Source organism: Ceratotherium simum, chromosome X (genome assembly GCF_057802395.1).
Source record: "Ceratotherium simum simum isolate JZ-2026a chromosome X, ASM5780239v1, whole genome shotgun sequence".
Taxonomy (NCBI): domain Eukaryota; kingdom Metazoa; phylum Chordata; class Mammalia; order Perissodactyla; family Rhinocerotidae; genus Ceratotherium; species Ceratotherium simum.
The window spans coordinates 84,548,395-84,564,708 of NC_141940.1; the positions used below are offsets into that span (position 1 = coordinate 84,548,395).

General features: G+C 43.0%; 1 protein-coding gene across 1 annotated transcript; it reads left to right on the forward strand.

The window, feature by feature from the left end:
- The first annotated feature begins 7,494 nt into the window (after nt 1–7,494).
- USP51 (ubiquitin specific peptidase 51) lies at nt 7,495–8,859 on the forward strand. The gene has a single exon (XM_014779882.2). It carries the CDS (start codon nt 7,530–7,532, stop codon nt 8,805–8,807), a length of 1,278 nt encoding a protein of 425 aa, XP_014635368.2. The 5' UTR covers nt 7,495–7,529; the 3' UTR covers nt 8,808–8,859.
- Nucleotides 8,860–16,314: the final 7,455 nt, after the last annotated feature.

Below are 16,314 nucleotides of genomic sequence, written 5' to 3' on the forward strand. Positions count from 1 at the left end.
ATAAGAGAATCCCGGGAACTTAGATCTATCTGCTTCTGGCTCTGCCACTGATTCCCTGTGTGACCTTGAGCAAATCAATCCATCTCTCTCTGGGCCAGTGTATCCTTAAAGCAGTGAGAAACCTGAAGGCTGAAGGCTCTGTTGAGATCCTTCTAACCCTCAGATTCTAGAAGTCCACCATAAATTTGGTAGATTCAGTGGTGAGTATTACCTGGCTGTTATTCCAGTATAAGAAGAGGAATCAAATGAGTTCCTGCATTGCAGCAAAGCCTTGTGGTTAAGGGCCTGGCCTTAGTACTTTGTGCCCCAGTTCTCCTTCTTAATTACTGTGTGATTTGAGGAAAGGCATTTGAACTCTCTGAGCCTCATATTCCCTGTTTGTCAAGCAGAGCCAAAATAAGACAGACCCCCCGGGGTGCCTGGAGCACAGGAGGAGACAAAGACAGTGAGGTAAGGAGAGAGCTGGCTGAGGGAATTTATAGAAAGAAGTCTACTAAGGTGATGCCCTCATGATGTGCAGGAAAATGGGCTTCCAGAGAGCTAGCGGTAATCATTTCCTAAGGATACTTGTTTGAGTCAGGCTCTGATACAATTCTTCACCATGGTGGGGACAAAGGGAATGTTTGAACACTGAAAAGTGGGGCAAAAGAAATGACTTTTTCTTTTTAGTTCCAATCATGTGCCCTGCTCTGTACTAAATGCCTTACAAACACTGCTGCATTTACCTCCCAACAGCCCTGGGAAGGCTGTGCACAAGGTTCTGTCACTGGTCCGATGTCACCTGTTAGTAAGTGGTAGATCTGGGATGTGATTTCAGTTCAAGTCTGTTTCATGCCCCTAAGTCATCTTCACCACCTGCCAAGGCCTGCCTCACCACACCTCCCACATCACAGAGAGGTAGAAATTGCAGGCTGGTCAATTTAATTCTCTATCAGAGGTGTGGCAAGAAAGAAGCTTTAAATGATAAGTTTGCAAATAGAATACCAGTGTGTTTCCTTCTAAGCAGACCATTCTGAAAACAGATCAATTAGAGCATGATTAGACTCTCAATAAGGCCTCATTTCTATACAAAAAAGATTCTTTATACCTCTCCTTAGAAACGTGAACTCCTCTGGTACATTTAAAATACAATCCAGTTTTCTAAAATTTAGTTTTCCATGCAATCCCTTCCTCAACTCCACTTGCTCCACCCTGAGCCTCAGTCCCTTTTTCAGACTTGGCATACCCTCCTGGTGTAAGAAAAGAGGAACATACACTGAGTGGTGGCCAGCATGCCAAAATCATGACCTGGATTTTCGAGGAAAGCTTTAACATCAAATATTCTGTGTCTGTTGTCCCACTGTCTTCAATTATCATATATCTCTTTAACAAATGGGATAAAATAGCAAAATAAAGAACTTGGAAAAAATAAGTCACTTTGGACTTAAGCAAGAGTATCTTCAATAGAGTAGTACAGGCAGAAGCCATGTGGGGGACTAAATATTAGGTAGGAGGTAAGTAAGTGGAAATGATATAAGAAAAACATGTGTAGAAGAGTTTGGCAGTGAAAGGAAGGAGAGAAGTAATACCGAAGACAGCAGCAGCATGCAAAGGTTATGAATTTTTGTTTTAAACATGAACCTCAAGCCAAGATCTTATGATAAACTTTTTGGTGTCTTCTGGGGACAATATACACTCCAGGAGGAAGTATTGGGATTTGAAGGACATTTCTTATGTCTTATAGGGATGATGGGATAAGTTTTTGAAGAACCATCACAGAAAATCCAGGATGTCTAGTTGCTGAATATTATCAATCTGGAGGAAACATGGCTGTTGCTGGAATAGAGGGGAGAGTGTGGGAGCAAGGCCCCTTGGCTGTCAGGAATGGGTCAGAGGAAGGAGGCTAGTGGTGCAGCATCAGAAAGGAAGCAGAATTCCTTTCCTTCTGAAACTAGAGTGGGTGAAGGTGTGGAGGATAGATGGAGACAGAAGTGTGTTGATGTGGGTGATGTGGGTAAATTAGACATTATTATGAGTATTTTGACCTCAGAAGAATAGGACATGAGGTCAACTACTAAAGCTGAGTATATGATGGAATTTATTTCTGTTTATTCATTCATGCATTTCTTCAGCCAGCATGTTAAGCACTTACCATATACTGTGGTAGGCCTGAGGGATTTATAGACACATACAGTCATGCCTGGCCTAACAATGGGGATATGTTCTGAGAAATGTGTCGTTAGGGTGATTTTGTTGTTGTGTGAACATCATAGGGTATACTTACACAAGCCTAGATGGTATAGCCTACTACACACATAGGTTATGTGGTACTAATCTTACAGGACCACTGTCATATATGTAGTCCATCAGTGACCAAAATGCTGTCATGCAGCACATGACTATAGCCTTGGCCCAGAGTAACCACTACTGTGTATTTGGAATGGAATCAAGATAAAGGAACTGAAAGTAGTGCAGAAAACAGCATAAGTTGGACATTGTAAATCAATATTGGACCACCTAGGAACCAGATCCTAATAGGCAAGCCCCTCCCCAACAGGCAGGTGTGAGGGATCTATGGTTGAGGGGCTGATATTGTGGGCACTCTGGGAAGACCAGAGGGAAGGTGAGTGGTGAAAGTGACACACAAAGTACTGGCCATGGTATTGAAGCTAGAAAGGAAACCTGGTGTAACTAGAGAGAGCTGATGGTTTCACAGACAGTAAAAAGGTGAGATCTTACAGCCAGGTCTTGGTGCTCAGCCAAGCATATGGCATTGAGTGAGGATATATGTCTAGTAATGGAGTAGAATTTTAGCCTCATCTATCCTGGGTATCCTTAGGAAAGTAATTTAGTTTGATCTGACTATCCGAATCAGCCATTACCATAGAGACACATTCACCTGTAGAATGGGAAATTTTGTGTTATAAGTTAATAGATTATTCTCCTTCCAGGTTATCTGCATCCAAGTTTGTCAAAGGCTGTCTGCCTTCTGCACCATTCTGGTCTATGCTCTCTTCCATAACAACATTGGGAAGAGCAAAACAAAAAAAAAAACCTTTGAATTATCTGTACTGGATTATAACGGAATGTGCAAGGGCTTCAGGAACCTGGGTTTGAATACTCACTATTTAAAATAGTAAACTTATGGGGGCCGGCCTGGTGGCACAAGCAGTTAAGTGTGCGCGCTCCGCTGCAGCAGCCCGGGGTTCGCCGGTTCGGATCTCAGGCGTGCACCAGCGCACCGCTTGTCAAGCCATGCTGTGGCGGCGTCCCATATAAAGTGGAGGAAGATGGGCATGGATGTTAGCCCAGGGCCAGACTTCCTCAGCAAAAACAGGAGGATTGGTAAATGTTAGCTCAGGGCCAATCTTCCTCACAAAAACATAAATAAAATAGTAAACTTAAGCAAATCACTTTTCCATTTTGAGTCTAACTTTCCCAATCTGTGAAGTATGTTCAGTAATGATTGTCTCCCAGGATTGTTGTTTGAACTCAGTGAGATAATAGAGGTAAAGTAGTTACCATAGTGTCTAGCCTATCTTGGTACTCATGAAACATTATGGTCTTTTTCTTTCTTTGATTGAGAATAGCCACATCATTGTTGTGAGAAAGGTTTGAAGCCTAGCACAGGTCAGTGGTTAAGCTAATACCTGCTTCTTAAAGATATGCAGGTACGCACTCTAGTTTCTCAATATTATATGATGGAGTCCATCTGAGGTCACTCTTCCCTTCCTTCTCTCCCTTTGTGGCCTTAGGAACAGGATGCCCCTAACTAACCATATAGCTTGGTTAATATGTTCAAAACCCTTGGCTGCAAGTGACAGGATTCCAACTCAAACTAGCTTGAGCAAAACAAAGGACTTTATTGGCTCAGAGAGCTGGGAACTTTTGGGCTTCAGGCACAGCAGGATCTGCAAGGTTCAAATGATGCTCTCCAGGCTCTTTCTCCCCATTTCCTTATTTTTTTTTATTTTTATTTTTTTGTTTATTGCAGTAACATTGGTTTATGACATTGTAAAAATTTCAGGTGTACATCATTGTACTTCTATTTCTGTATAGATTACATCATGTTCACCACCAAAATACTAATTACAACCCATCACCACACACATTTCTATTTTTTTCTCCTCATGGTATGGATATTGACCTATTAGAGTCCCAGATTCATGTCATCCCAGCCTAGAGACCCCAGCATGGGGGATGGAGTGGGAAGTAGAGGTAAGAAATAAGAAACTTCTCTGTCCCAGTGTCTACATATATTCAATTTAGCAATGGACTCTGATTGGTCCTGTTTCGGTCCTATGGCCATCGTCAGAAGAATCATTTTTATGGGAGGGGTGTGGGTAGAGGAGTGGGGGAATTGAGAACTCTAATCTGGCCTAGCCTGAGTGACATGCCCACTTTGGGGAGGAGTGAGAGGAGCATGGCAGAGTGATCAATAGCCCCACCAGAACCACAAAGAATGGAGGAAGGGCTAGAGTTATAAGCAGACAAATCAACTACAGTTCTCCACTAAACAGTGACCAGACATCACTCCTTGTTGCACATAGTCCTGATGTGCCATGTGATATAGAACACTGTGGAATGGTGAGGTACACTGTCTTCTGGGAAGGTAAATTAATGTGGTATACCATGGAGAAGTGTGATACACAGTTGTAAGGTGAGAAACACTGTAGGGAGCTCAGACACACTGTGGTGAGGGTCAGTGTTGCCAAACACGGACCAGAGCCCAGCCTCACCTTCAGCTGCTGCTCCCCATTGCCACCCAGTCTCTCACGACTATCAACTCTTAGGCCTGTGTTCTTTTCCTTGCATTGTACCTGGGACTCCCTCCACACAACCTGGCTATTTCCTCACTGAGCACTTCCTTTCTTAAGCCATCCCCTGAAGCTGAGTAGTATTTTATTCATTGTCTCTGGGGAAGATACAACACTGATCACACTGTATTACAGCACCAGGCATTTAATGAGGACTTAATGGATGAATGGGTGAGAACACATTACTGAGAGGGTGAACAGAGCAAATAATTGAACTCATCCTCACATTCAACAAATATTTATTAACACATAAATGAATAAGGCTTGGCCCCCTGTTCTCAGAATGTTCGGTGCAGAGGGGCGGACAATCACAGAGTTACAGTAGAATCACAGTAGAATAAGTACTATCACTGAGGTACAGACAAAGTACTTTGGTGGCACAGTGAGAAGGATAGAGGGGTGAGAGAGGAGCAATTTTCCAATTTATACCTGCCTAGAGCATTCAGGGAAGGCTCCAGAGAAGTCATCTGTGAGTTGAGTCTTGAAGGAGGAGTAGAAATCACTAGGTGAACAGTCAAAGAAGGAGCCCTACAGGCTGGGGCTCAGAGATGTAGGTAAGGTCAGGCAAGTGATGGGTTCAGGAAACCAGGCATGAATGATGGAATAAGGAAAAAAGAGTGAGTAAGGAATGAGTAGGACTGTCAAGCACAAACCCACAGCTCTATTGTAGAAATTTAAAGGTCTTATTTCCCCATGGAGAGGGAAGAAGGAGAGAGAAGGATGGGAGGTTCCCAGATATGGATCCCTGCCACTTCTTCAATCAGGCCTTGGGGTTCAAACACCAAAGCCAGAGCCTCACAGCTGTGATCTAGTATCTCTAAGACATTAAATTGTCAAGAGCCCCTTTTCGGAAACAAAGAATTTGTATGGATAATGCAGTCCTAACTGGGAGAAGGTCCCTACTATTTTCATCTTTCTCAGATGCAGTTGATTCTGCCTAAGAAACAGCTCTACTTCCTTCAGGAAATCAGACGGGGTATGCAACTTGAGAGGGGAAGGTGGGCTAGAGTTCAGGCCTTGCAGCAATCTCACAATTGGATGGTAAAATGATGGTTAAAATCTTTTTTCTTTCCAAATTCTATTTATGTATCAACACAAAACTTGCGGAGCCGGGGGCGGGAAGGAGCAGAGACTTCGGCAGTCGGGCACTGGAGATGGGGGCGCCGAACGCGTGGTGGGCGTGAGAAGGAGTCCGAATTCTAGGAGGAATTATAGGGAATGAGGGCGCTGAAGCAAGAAACCAGGTGTGAGAGGGAACACAAGCACGAAAGAGCGTTGAGGGTGCAAGAGCGTGGCTGACCAAAAGACAGGGCGCTTGGAGATAGGGGCAAAGGGTGGAACATACCCAGCCCCATAAGCATGGAGGCAAGGGGACATTTTCTTCCCCTCAGCGCATTTTCCATAGGTGGCCCCCTTTCAGCCATTTTTAAGGTAAAATGTTGACCCAAGTGTTTTTTTAGGATATAAGGAAAGAACGTCAGAGGAAGCTAGCTGTAGTAAAGCGAGGCTTCGCAAGGCGCAGGAAAGTCAGAGGGTGGCGCCTTTTTTAAAGAAGATTCCATCTCTTTCCACCCTAAAGCTCAGAGCGTACCCTGTCCACAACTTTTCCTTCCTCCGTCCGTCTAGCCGCTCCCCCCCGTCACCATCCGATTGTCTTTAAAACAGGTAAGGCCTCTATCTCCACACCAGCTCCGGGAGCCTCTGAGTAGAGGGGGTGGAGCCCACAGAGGCCGCTGGCTGAGCTCAAGGGCTGGTGGGAGGGGTCTCGGGGTCGCTAATGGCGCAAAGGGGCTGTGACGCTGGCCTGATCTTTAACAGAAATCTTTGTCTTATTCCATCTACAGTCGCAGCTCAATTCCAGACGCCTTTCTCCTTAGGCCAGGCGGTGAGCTGATGGCCCAAGTTCAAGAAGCTTCCTTGCTCTCCAGCTCTTGGGTCTGCTGGAGCTCCGGAGGTGGGGGAGGAGCCTCGCCCGAGGAGGCGGTGGAGAAGGCTGGGGACACGGAGGAGGAGGCAGTGGGGGCGGCGAAGGTGTGTTCAGGCTAGGGAGCTGAGGAGATGAAGCTGGAGCTACTACAAGAGCGTAAGCCCGCGCCTGAGGAGAACTTGACATGGAGTGGCAGCGGCGGCGACGAGAAGGTGCTCCCTTCTACTCCCCCTCGCTGTCAGAGCAGCTGCTCGTCCCTTTGCCCGCGCCGCAAGCCTCGCCCTCGGCCCCAGCCCCCTGCCCGCTCCCGAGGCCCCCCCGGGCCTTCGGCCCTACCCCTGCCTCCAGCCGGTCCTTTCCCTCTATCTCTGCCCCTGCCCCGTCCCTGGCGCAGATCTTGGCGTAGATCTCGGCCAGGGTCCAGGCCCCAGACATGGCGAAGCTGTTCTGGTGACCTGGGCGGCTCTGGGGATCGAGGTGGCTTAGGGGACTGGTTGCTGGAGTTGGAGTTTGATCAGGGTCCCACAGGCTGCTCTCATGTGGAGAGCTTTAAAGTAGTTAAGAACTGGAAGAAGAACCTGCAGTTGATCTACCAGCGTTTTGTTTGGAGTGGGACCCCAGAGACTAGGAAACATAAGGCAAAGTCGTGCATCTGTCATGTGTGTAGTACCCATATGAACAGACTCCACTCTTGTCTCACCTGTGTCTTTTTTGGCTGCTTTACCGAGAAACATATTCAGAAACATGCGGAAACAAAACAGCACAATTTAGCTGTAGACCTCTATCATGGAGTTGTATATTGCTTCATGTGTAAGGATTACATATATGACAAAGACATAGAACAGATTGCCAAAGAAACGAAAGAGAAAATTTTGAAATTATTAATTTCCACCTCAACAGATTTTTCTCAACAACAGTGTATGACATCAGGTGTTGAAGAGAAGCAATCAACCTGTGAGTCAAAGGAACAGGAGCCAAAACTGGTGAAACCCAAGAAAAAGAGGAGAAAAATGTCAGTCTATACTGTAGGCCTGAGAGGGCTGATCAATCTTGGGAACACTTGCTTCCTGAATTGTATTGTCCAGGCACTTACCCATATTCCTCTACTGAAAGATTTCTTCCTCTCTGACAAGCACAAATGTATAATGACAAGCCCCAGCTTGTGTCTTGTCTGTGAAATGTCTTTGCTTTTTCATGCTATGTACTCTGGGAGCCGAACTCCTCACATTCCCTATAAATTGCTGCACCTGATATGGATTCATGCAGAACACTTAGCAGGGTACAAGCAGCAGGATGCCCACGAGTTCCTTATTGCAATATTAGATGTGCTGCATAGACACAGCAAAGATGATAGTGTTGGGCAGGAGGCCAATAACCCCGACTGCTGTAACTGCATCATAGACCAAATCTTTACAGGTGGCTTGCAGTCAGATGTCACATGTCAAGCTTGCCATAGTGTCTCCACCACAATAGACCCATGCTGGGACATCAGTTTGGATTTGCCTGGCTCTTGTGCCACGTTCCGTTCCCAGAGTCCAGAAAGGAATGACAGCACAGTGAGTAGGGATGACCACATACCAGGAATCCCCTCACTAACAGACTGCCTACAGTGGTTTACAAGGCCAGAACACCTCGGAAGCAGTGCCAAAATCAAATGCAGTAGTTGCCAAAGCTACCAGGAATCTACCAAACAACTCACAATGAAGAAATTACCCATTGTGGCCTGTTTTCATCTCAAGCAGTTTGAACATGTTGGCAAACAGAGGCGAAAGATTAATACTTTTATCTCCTTTCCCTTGGACCTGGACATGACTCCATTTTTGGCCTCCACTAAAGAGAACAGAATGGAAGAAGGCCAGCCACCAACAGATTGTGCACCCAAGAAGAATAAGTATTCTTTGTTTGCAGTGATTAATCACCATGGAACTTTGGAAAGTGGACACTACACCAGCTTTATCCGGCAACAAAAGGACCAGTGGTTCAGCTGTGATGATGCTGTCATCACCAAGGCTACCATTGAGGACTTACTCTACAGTGAAGGATATTTACTATTCTATCACAAACAGGGTCTAGAGAAAGACTAGTCTTATCAGACCACTTACCAAAAAAAGTAAAAGAAATGAATAGGCAAGGATCCTGAAGTGACACACACACCTACCTGGAATGAACAATGACAGTACCCATACAACAACCAGCACCTCTTGAAAAACACAAAAACCTGTCTGAAATGGACAACGATAACAGCATCTATATGACAATTAGCACCTTGTTATAAAGAACCTATTTTACCATGGCTTATGGGTCTGTAAGAGGGAAAAGAATACTGACTAGTGACCATTCAGCCTTAAGAAATGGGAGGAGGTAAAAGAGGTTGAAAATGGTCACATAAAGCATAATTAAGTGAAAAGAATGCTTTAGGTGGGGAGAGTGGGACTAGAGATGTTCTGGCACTACTATATGTCATTTGTTTCTACACAAATACTGTGGGAGGTCGGGGAGTATTCCTTCATCAGCAAAAAGCTTCACAGTTGGTGTTCTAGCTGTGGCTGACCAGTCAAATAGTTTGAAAAAAAAAAAGAGGATATTTTAAAAAGCTTTAAAAGAAAAACATTTATAAAGCAAAAAACATTTTTTAAAAATTTTCAAAGAAAAATTTTTTAAATGTTTAAAAAATTTTAAGTTAAATATTTTTAAAACAAATGTTTCAAAAATTACAAGGAGTTTTTTAAAACTTCAAAATTATTAAAATAAGGCTTAAAAACGAATTTTTGAAAGTCTTAGTTTAAAAAAGGTGAATAAAACAAGAAAAAAATTATAAATGAAAGTTAAAAAAGTGAAACAGTTTTAAAATTAAGAAGTTAAAAGAAAAAAGGAAACTCTTAAAATTAAAAGTTTAAATGAAATAAAATGTTAATATAAATAAATCTTGCCTAAAATATGTGTTGAAAAATCAAAGGTTAACAAAATTCATGAATAGTTTAATGATTAAGAAATAAATTTTCAAAAAATACAGAATGTAATGAAAATTCAAATTTAAGTTTAGAGAAAAATTTAGAACAATTCAAGACAAAAAGACAAAATTTGTTTAAAAATTTTAAATTTAAAAAGGAAAAATTAGAGAAAATAGAGAATCTTAAAATATATAAAGAACCTTAGACAAGTTCAATTTGAGAAATTTAAATAAAAACTATTTAAACAAAAAGGATAAAAAAATTTAAACCTTTACAAAAACATTTAAATAAAAATCAAAAAATTAAAAAAATTAAAAACATTTAAATAGAAAAAAGTATTAAAATTAAAAAGCTTAAATGTTTTATTTTTTTATTTAAGTATATTAAAATACATAGGGGTGTGAAAGAAGTAACTGGAGGAGACAGGAATAACAAGACAAAAGAGTTTGTGAATATATATTTATTTTAAGTTTTGTGTTGATACATAAATAGAATTTGGAAAGAAAAAAGATTTTAACCATCATTTTACCATCCAATTGTGAGATTGCTGCAAGGCCTGAACTCTAGCCCACCTTCCCCTCTCAAGTTGCATACCCCGTCTGATTTCCTGAAGGAAGTAGAGCTGTTTCTTAGGCAGAATCAACTGCATCTGAGAAAGATGAAAATAGTAGGGACCTTCTCCCAGTTAGGACTGCATTATCCATACAAATTCTTTGTTTCCGAAAAGGGGCTCTTGACAATTTAATGTCTTAGAGATACTAGATCACAGCTGTGAGGCTCTGGCTTTGGTGTTTGAACCCCAAGGCCTGATTGAAGAAGTGGCAGGGATCCATATCTGGGAACCTCCCATCCTTCTCTCTCCTTCTTCCCTCTCCATGGGGAAATAAGACCTTTAAATTTCTACAATAGAGCTGTGGGTTTGTGCTTGACAGTCCTACTCATTCCTTACTCACTCTTTTTCCTTATTCCATCATTCATGCCTGGTTTCCTGAACCCATCACTTGCCTGACCTTACCTACATCTCTGAGCCCCAGCCTGTAGGGCTCCTTCTTTGACTGTTCACCTAGTGATTTCTACTCCTCCTTCAAGACTCAACTCACAGATGACTTCTCTGGAGCCTTCCCTGAATGCTCTAGGCAGGTATAAATTGGAAAATTGCTCCTCTCTCACCCCTCTATCCTTCTCACTGTGCCACCAAAGTACTTTGTCTGTACCTCAGTGATAGTACTTATTCTACTGTGATTCTACTGTAACTCTGTGATTGTCCGCCCCTCTGCACCGAACATTCTGAGAACAGGGGGCCAAGCCTTATTCATTTATGTGTTAATAAATATTTGTTGAATGTGAGGATGAGTTCAATTATTTGCTCTGTTCACCCTCTCAGTAATGTGTTCTCACCCATTCATCCATTAAGTCCTCATTAAATGTCTGGTGCTGTAATACAGTGTGATCAGTGTTGTATCTTCCCCAGAGACAATGAATAAAATACTACTCAGCTTCAGGGGATGGCTTAAGAAAGGAAGTGCTCAGTGAGGAAATAGCCAGGTTGTGTGGAGGGAGTCCCAGGTACAATGCAAGGAAAAGAACACAGGCCTAAGAGTTGATAGTCGTGAGAGACTGGGTGGCAATGGGGAGCAGCAGCTGAAGGTGAGGCTGGGCTCTGGTCCGTGTTTGGCAACACTGACCCTCACCACAGTGTGTCTGAGCTCCCTACAGTGTTTCTCACCTTACAACTGTGTATCACACTTCTCCATGGTATACCACATTAATTTACCTTCCCAGAAGACAGTGTACCTCACCATTCCACAGTGTTCTATATCACATGGCACATCAGGACTATGTGCAACAAGGAGTGATGTCTGGTCACTGTTTAGTGGAGAACTGTAGTTGATTTGTCTGCTTATAACTCTAGCCCTTCCTCCATTCTTTGTGGTTCTGGTGGGGCTATTGATCACTCTGCCATGCTCCTCTCACTCCTCCCCAAAGTGGGCATGTCACTCAGGCTAGGCCAGATTAGAGTTCTCAATTCCCCCACTCCTCTACCCACACCCCTCCCATAAAAATGATTCTTCTGACGATGGCCATAGGACCGAAACAGGACCAATCAGAGTCCATTGCTAAATTGAATATATGTAGACACTGGGACAGAGAAGTTTCTTATTTCTTACCTCTACTTCCCACTCCATCCCCCATGCTGGGGTCTCTAGGCTGGGATGACATGAATCTGGGACTCTAATAGGTCAATATCCATACCATGAGGAGAAAAAAATAGAAATGTGTGTGGTGATGGGTTGTAATTAGTATTTTGGTGGTGAACATGATGTAATCTATACAGAAATAGAAGTACAATGATGTACACCTGAAATTTTTACAATGTCATAAACCAATGTTACTGCAATAAACAAAAAAATAAAAATAAAAAAAAATAAGGAAATGGGGAGAAAGAGCCTGGAGAGCATCATTTGAACCTTGCAGATCCTGCTGTGCCTGAAGCCCAAAAGTTCCCAGCTCTCTGAGCCAATAAAGTCCTTTGTTTTGCTCAAGCTAGTTTGAGTTGGAATCCTGTCACTTGCAGCCAAGGGTTTTGAACATATTAACCAAGCTATATGGTTAGTTAGGGGCATCCTGTTCCTAAGGCCACAAAGGGAGAGAAGGAAGGGAAGAGTGACCTCAGATGGACTCCATCATATAATATTGAGAAACTAGAGTGCGTACCTGCATATCTTTAAGAAGCAGGTATTAGCTTAACCACTGACCTGTGCTAGGCTTCAAACCTTTCTCACAACAATGATGTGGCTATTCTCAATCAAAGAAAGAAAAAGAGACCATAATGTTTCATGAGTACCAAGATAGGCTAGACACTATGGTAACTACTTTACCTCTATTATCTCACTGAGTTCAAACAACAATCCTGGGAGACAATCATTACTGAACATACTTCACAGATTGGGAAAGTTAGACTCAAAATGGAAAAGTGATTTGCTTAAGTTTACTATTTTATTTATGTTTTTGTGAGGAAGATTGGCCCTGAGCTAACATTTACCAATCCTCCTGTTTTTGCTGAGGAAGTCTGGCCCTGGGCTAACATCCATGCCCATCTTCCTCCACTTTATATGGGACGCCGCCACAGCATGGCTTGACAAGCGGTGCGCTGGTGCACGCCTGAGATCCGAACCGGCGAACCCCGGGCTGCTGCAGCGGAGCGCGCACACTTAACTGCTTGTGCCACCAGGCCGGCCCCCATAAGTTTACTATTTTAAATAGTGAGTATTCAAACCCAGGTTCCTGAAGCCCTTGCACATTCCGTTATAATCCAGTACAGATAATTCAAAGGTTTTTTTTTTTGTTTTGCTCTTCCCAATGTTGTTATGGAAGAGAGCATAGACCAGAATGGTGCAGAAGGCAGACAGCCTTTGACAAACTTGGATGCAGATAACCTGGAAGGAGAATAATCTATTAACTTATAACACAAAATTTCCCATTCTACAGGTGAATGTGTCTCTATGGTAATGGCTGATTCGGATAGTCAGATCAAACTAAATTACTTTCCTAAGGATACCCAGGATAGATGAGGCTAAAATTCTACTCCATTACTAGACATATATCCTCACTCAATGCCATATGCTTGGCTGAGCACCAAGACCTGGCTGTAAGATCTCACCTTTACTGTCTGTGAAACCATCAGCTCTCTCTAGTTACACCAGGTTTCCTTTCTAGCTTCAATACCATGGCCAGTACTTTGTGTGTCACTTTCACCACTCACCTTCCCTCTGGTCTTCCCAGAGTGCCCACAATATCAGCCCCTCAACCATAGATCCCTCACACCTGCCTGTTGGGGAGGGGCTTGCCTATTAGGATCTGGTTCCTAGGTGGTCCAATATTGATTTACAATGTCCAACTTATGCTGTTTTCTGCACTACTTTCAGTTCCTTTATCTTGATTCCATTCCAAATACACAGTAGTGGTTACTCTGGGCCAAGGCTATAGTCATGTGCTGCATGACAGCATTTTGGTCACTGATGGACTACATATATGACAGTGGTCCTGTAAGATTAGTACCACATAACCTATGTGTGTAGTAGGCTATACCATCTAGGCTTGTGTAAGTATACCCTATGATGTTCACACAACAACAAAATCACCTAACGACACATTTCTCAGAACATATCCCCATTGTTAGGCCAGGCATGACTGTATGTGTCTATAAATCCCTCAGGCCTACCACAGTATATGGTAAGTGCTTAACATGCTGGCTGAAGAAATGCATGAATGAATAAACAGAAATAAATTCCATCATATACTCAGCTTTAGTAGTTGACCTCATGTCCTATTCTTCTGAGGTCAAAATACTCATAATAATGTCTAATTTACCCACATCACCCACATCAACACACTTCTGTCTCCATCTATCCTCCACACCTTCACCCACTCTAGTTTCAGAAGGAAAGGAATTCTGCTTCCTTTCTGATGCTGCACCACTAGCCTCCTTCCTCTGACCCATTCCTGACAGCCAAGGGGCCTTGCTCCCACACTCTCCCCTCTATTCCAGCAACAGCCATGTTTCCTCCAGATTGATAATATTCAGCAACTAGACATCCTGGATTTTCTGTGATGGTTCTTCAAAAACTTATCCCATCATCCCTATAAGACATAAGAAATGTCCTTCAAATCCCAATACTTCCTCCTGGAGTGTATATTGTCCCCAGAAGACACCAAAAAGTTTATCATAAGATCTTGGCTTGAGGTTCATGTTTAAAACAAAAATTCATAACCTTTGCATGCTGCTGCTGTCTTCGGTATTACTTCTCTCCTTCCTTTCACTGCCAAACTCTTCCACACATGTTTCTCTTATATCATTTCCACTTACTTACCTCCTCCCTAATATTTAGTCCCCCACATGGCTTCTGCCTGTACTACTCTATTGAAGATACTCTTGCTTAAGTCCAAAGTGACTTATTTTTCCAAGTTCTTTATTTTGCTATTTTATCCCATTTGTTAAAGAGATATATGATAATTGAAGACAGTGGGACAACAGACACAGAATATTTGATGTTAAAGCTTTCCTCGAAAATCCAGGTCATGATTTTGGCATGCTGGCCACCACTCAGTGTATGTTCCTCTTTTCTTACACCAGGAGGGTATGCCAAGTCTGAAAAAGGGACTGAGGCTCAGGGTGGAGCAAGTGGAGTTGAGGAAGGGATTGCATGGAAAACTAAATTTTAGAAAACTGGATTGTATTTTAAATGTACCAGAGGAGTTCACGTTTCTAAGGAGAGGTATAAAGAATCTTTTTTGTATAGAAATGAGGCCTTATTGAGAGTCTAATCATGCTCTAATTGATCTGTTTTCAGAATGGTCTGCTTAGAAGGAAACACACTGGTATTCTATTTGCAAACTTATCATTTAAAGCTTCTTTCTTGCCACACCTCTGATAGAGAATTAAATTGACCAGCCTGCAATTTCTACCTCTCTGTGATGTGGGAGGTGTGGTGAGGCAGGCCTTGGCAGGTGGTGAAGATGACTTAGGGGCATGAAACAGACTTGAACTGAAATCACATCCCAGATCTACCACTTACTAACAGGTGACATCGGACCAGTGACAGAACCTTGTGCACAGCCTTCCCAGGGCTGTTGGGAGGTAAATGCAGCAGTGTTTGTAAGGCATTTAGTACAGAGCAGGGCACATGATTGGAACTAAAAAGAAAAAGTCATTTCTTTTGCCCCACTTTTCAGTGTTCAAACATTCCCTTTGTCCCCACCATGGTGAAGAATTGTATCAGAGCCTGACTCAAACAAGTATCCTTAGGAAATGATTACCGCTAGCTCTCTGGAAGCCCATTTTCCTGCACATCATGAGGGCATCACCTTAGTAGACTTCTTTCTATAAATTCCCCTCAGCCAGGTCTCTCCTTACCTCACTGAGTTTATCTCCTCCTGTGCTACAGGCACCCCGGGGGGTCTGTCTTATTTTGGCTCTGCTTGACAAACAGGGAATATGAGGCTCAGAGAGTTCAAATGCCTTTCCTCAAATCACACAGTAATTAAGAAGGAGAACTGGGGCACAAAGTACTAAGGCCAGGCCCTTAACCACAAGGCTTTGCTGCAATGCAGGAACTCATTTGATTCCTCTTCTTATACTGGAATAACAGCCAGGTAATACTCACCACTGAATCTACCAAATTTATGGTGGACTTCTAGAATCTGAGGGTTAGAAGGATCTCAACAGAGCCTTCAGCCTTCAGGTTTCTCACTGCTTTAAGGATACACTGGCCCAGAGAGAGATGGATTGATTTGCTCAAGGTCACACAGGGAATCAGTGGCAGAGCCAGAAGCAGATAGATCTAAGTTCCCGGGATTCTCTTATTCCATGACAGGCCTTCTGACTCTCAAGTTTCTCTGTAAATATTCTATCTCCATTGCCTCATATCTCAGAATCTGCATCCTTCTAGATTGGATCTGGATCCCTAAGGACAACAAAGCCCAGAGAGATCAGTAAGTAGGTGGCTCTGTCTGTTGCCAACAGAATTATTCCCAAAGATGAAAGTGTAACAAGGGCATTGGAAGTCTGCCCACAATTCTGGTCTAAGGGAGGCAGCAGGCAGGCGAGAAATTATGACTGGATATGGCAGTGAGTAAGGCT

Excerpts from the sequence above, each read along its gene's own strand:
- USP51 (XM_014779882.2), top strand. The coding sequence starts at position 7,530 with ATGTGTAAGGATTACATATATGACAAAGACATAGAACAGATTGCCAAA.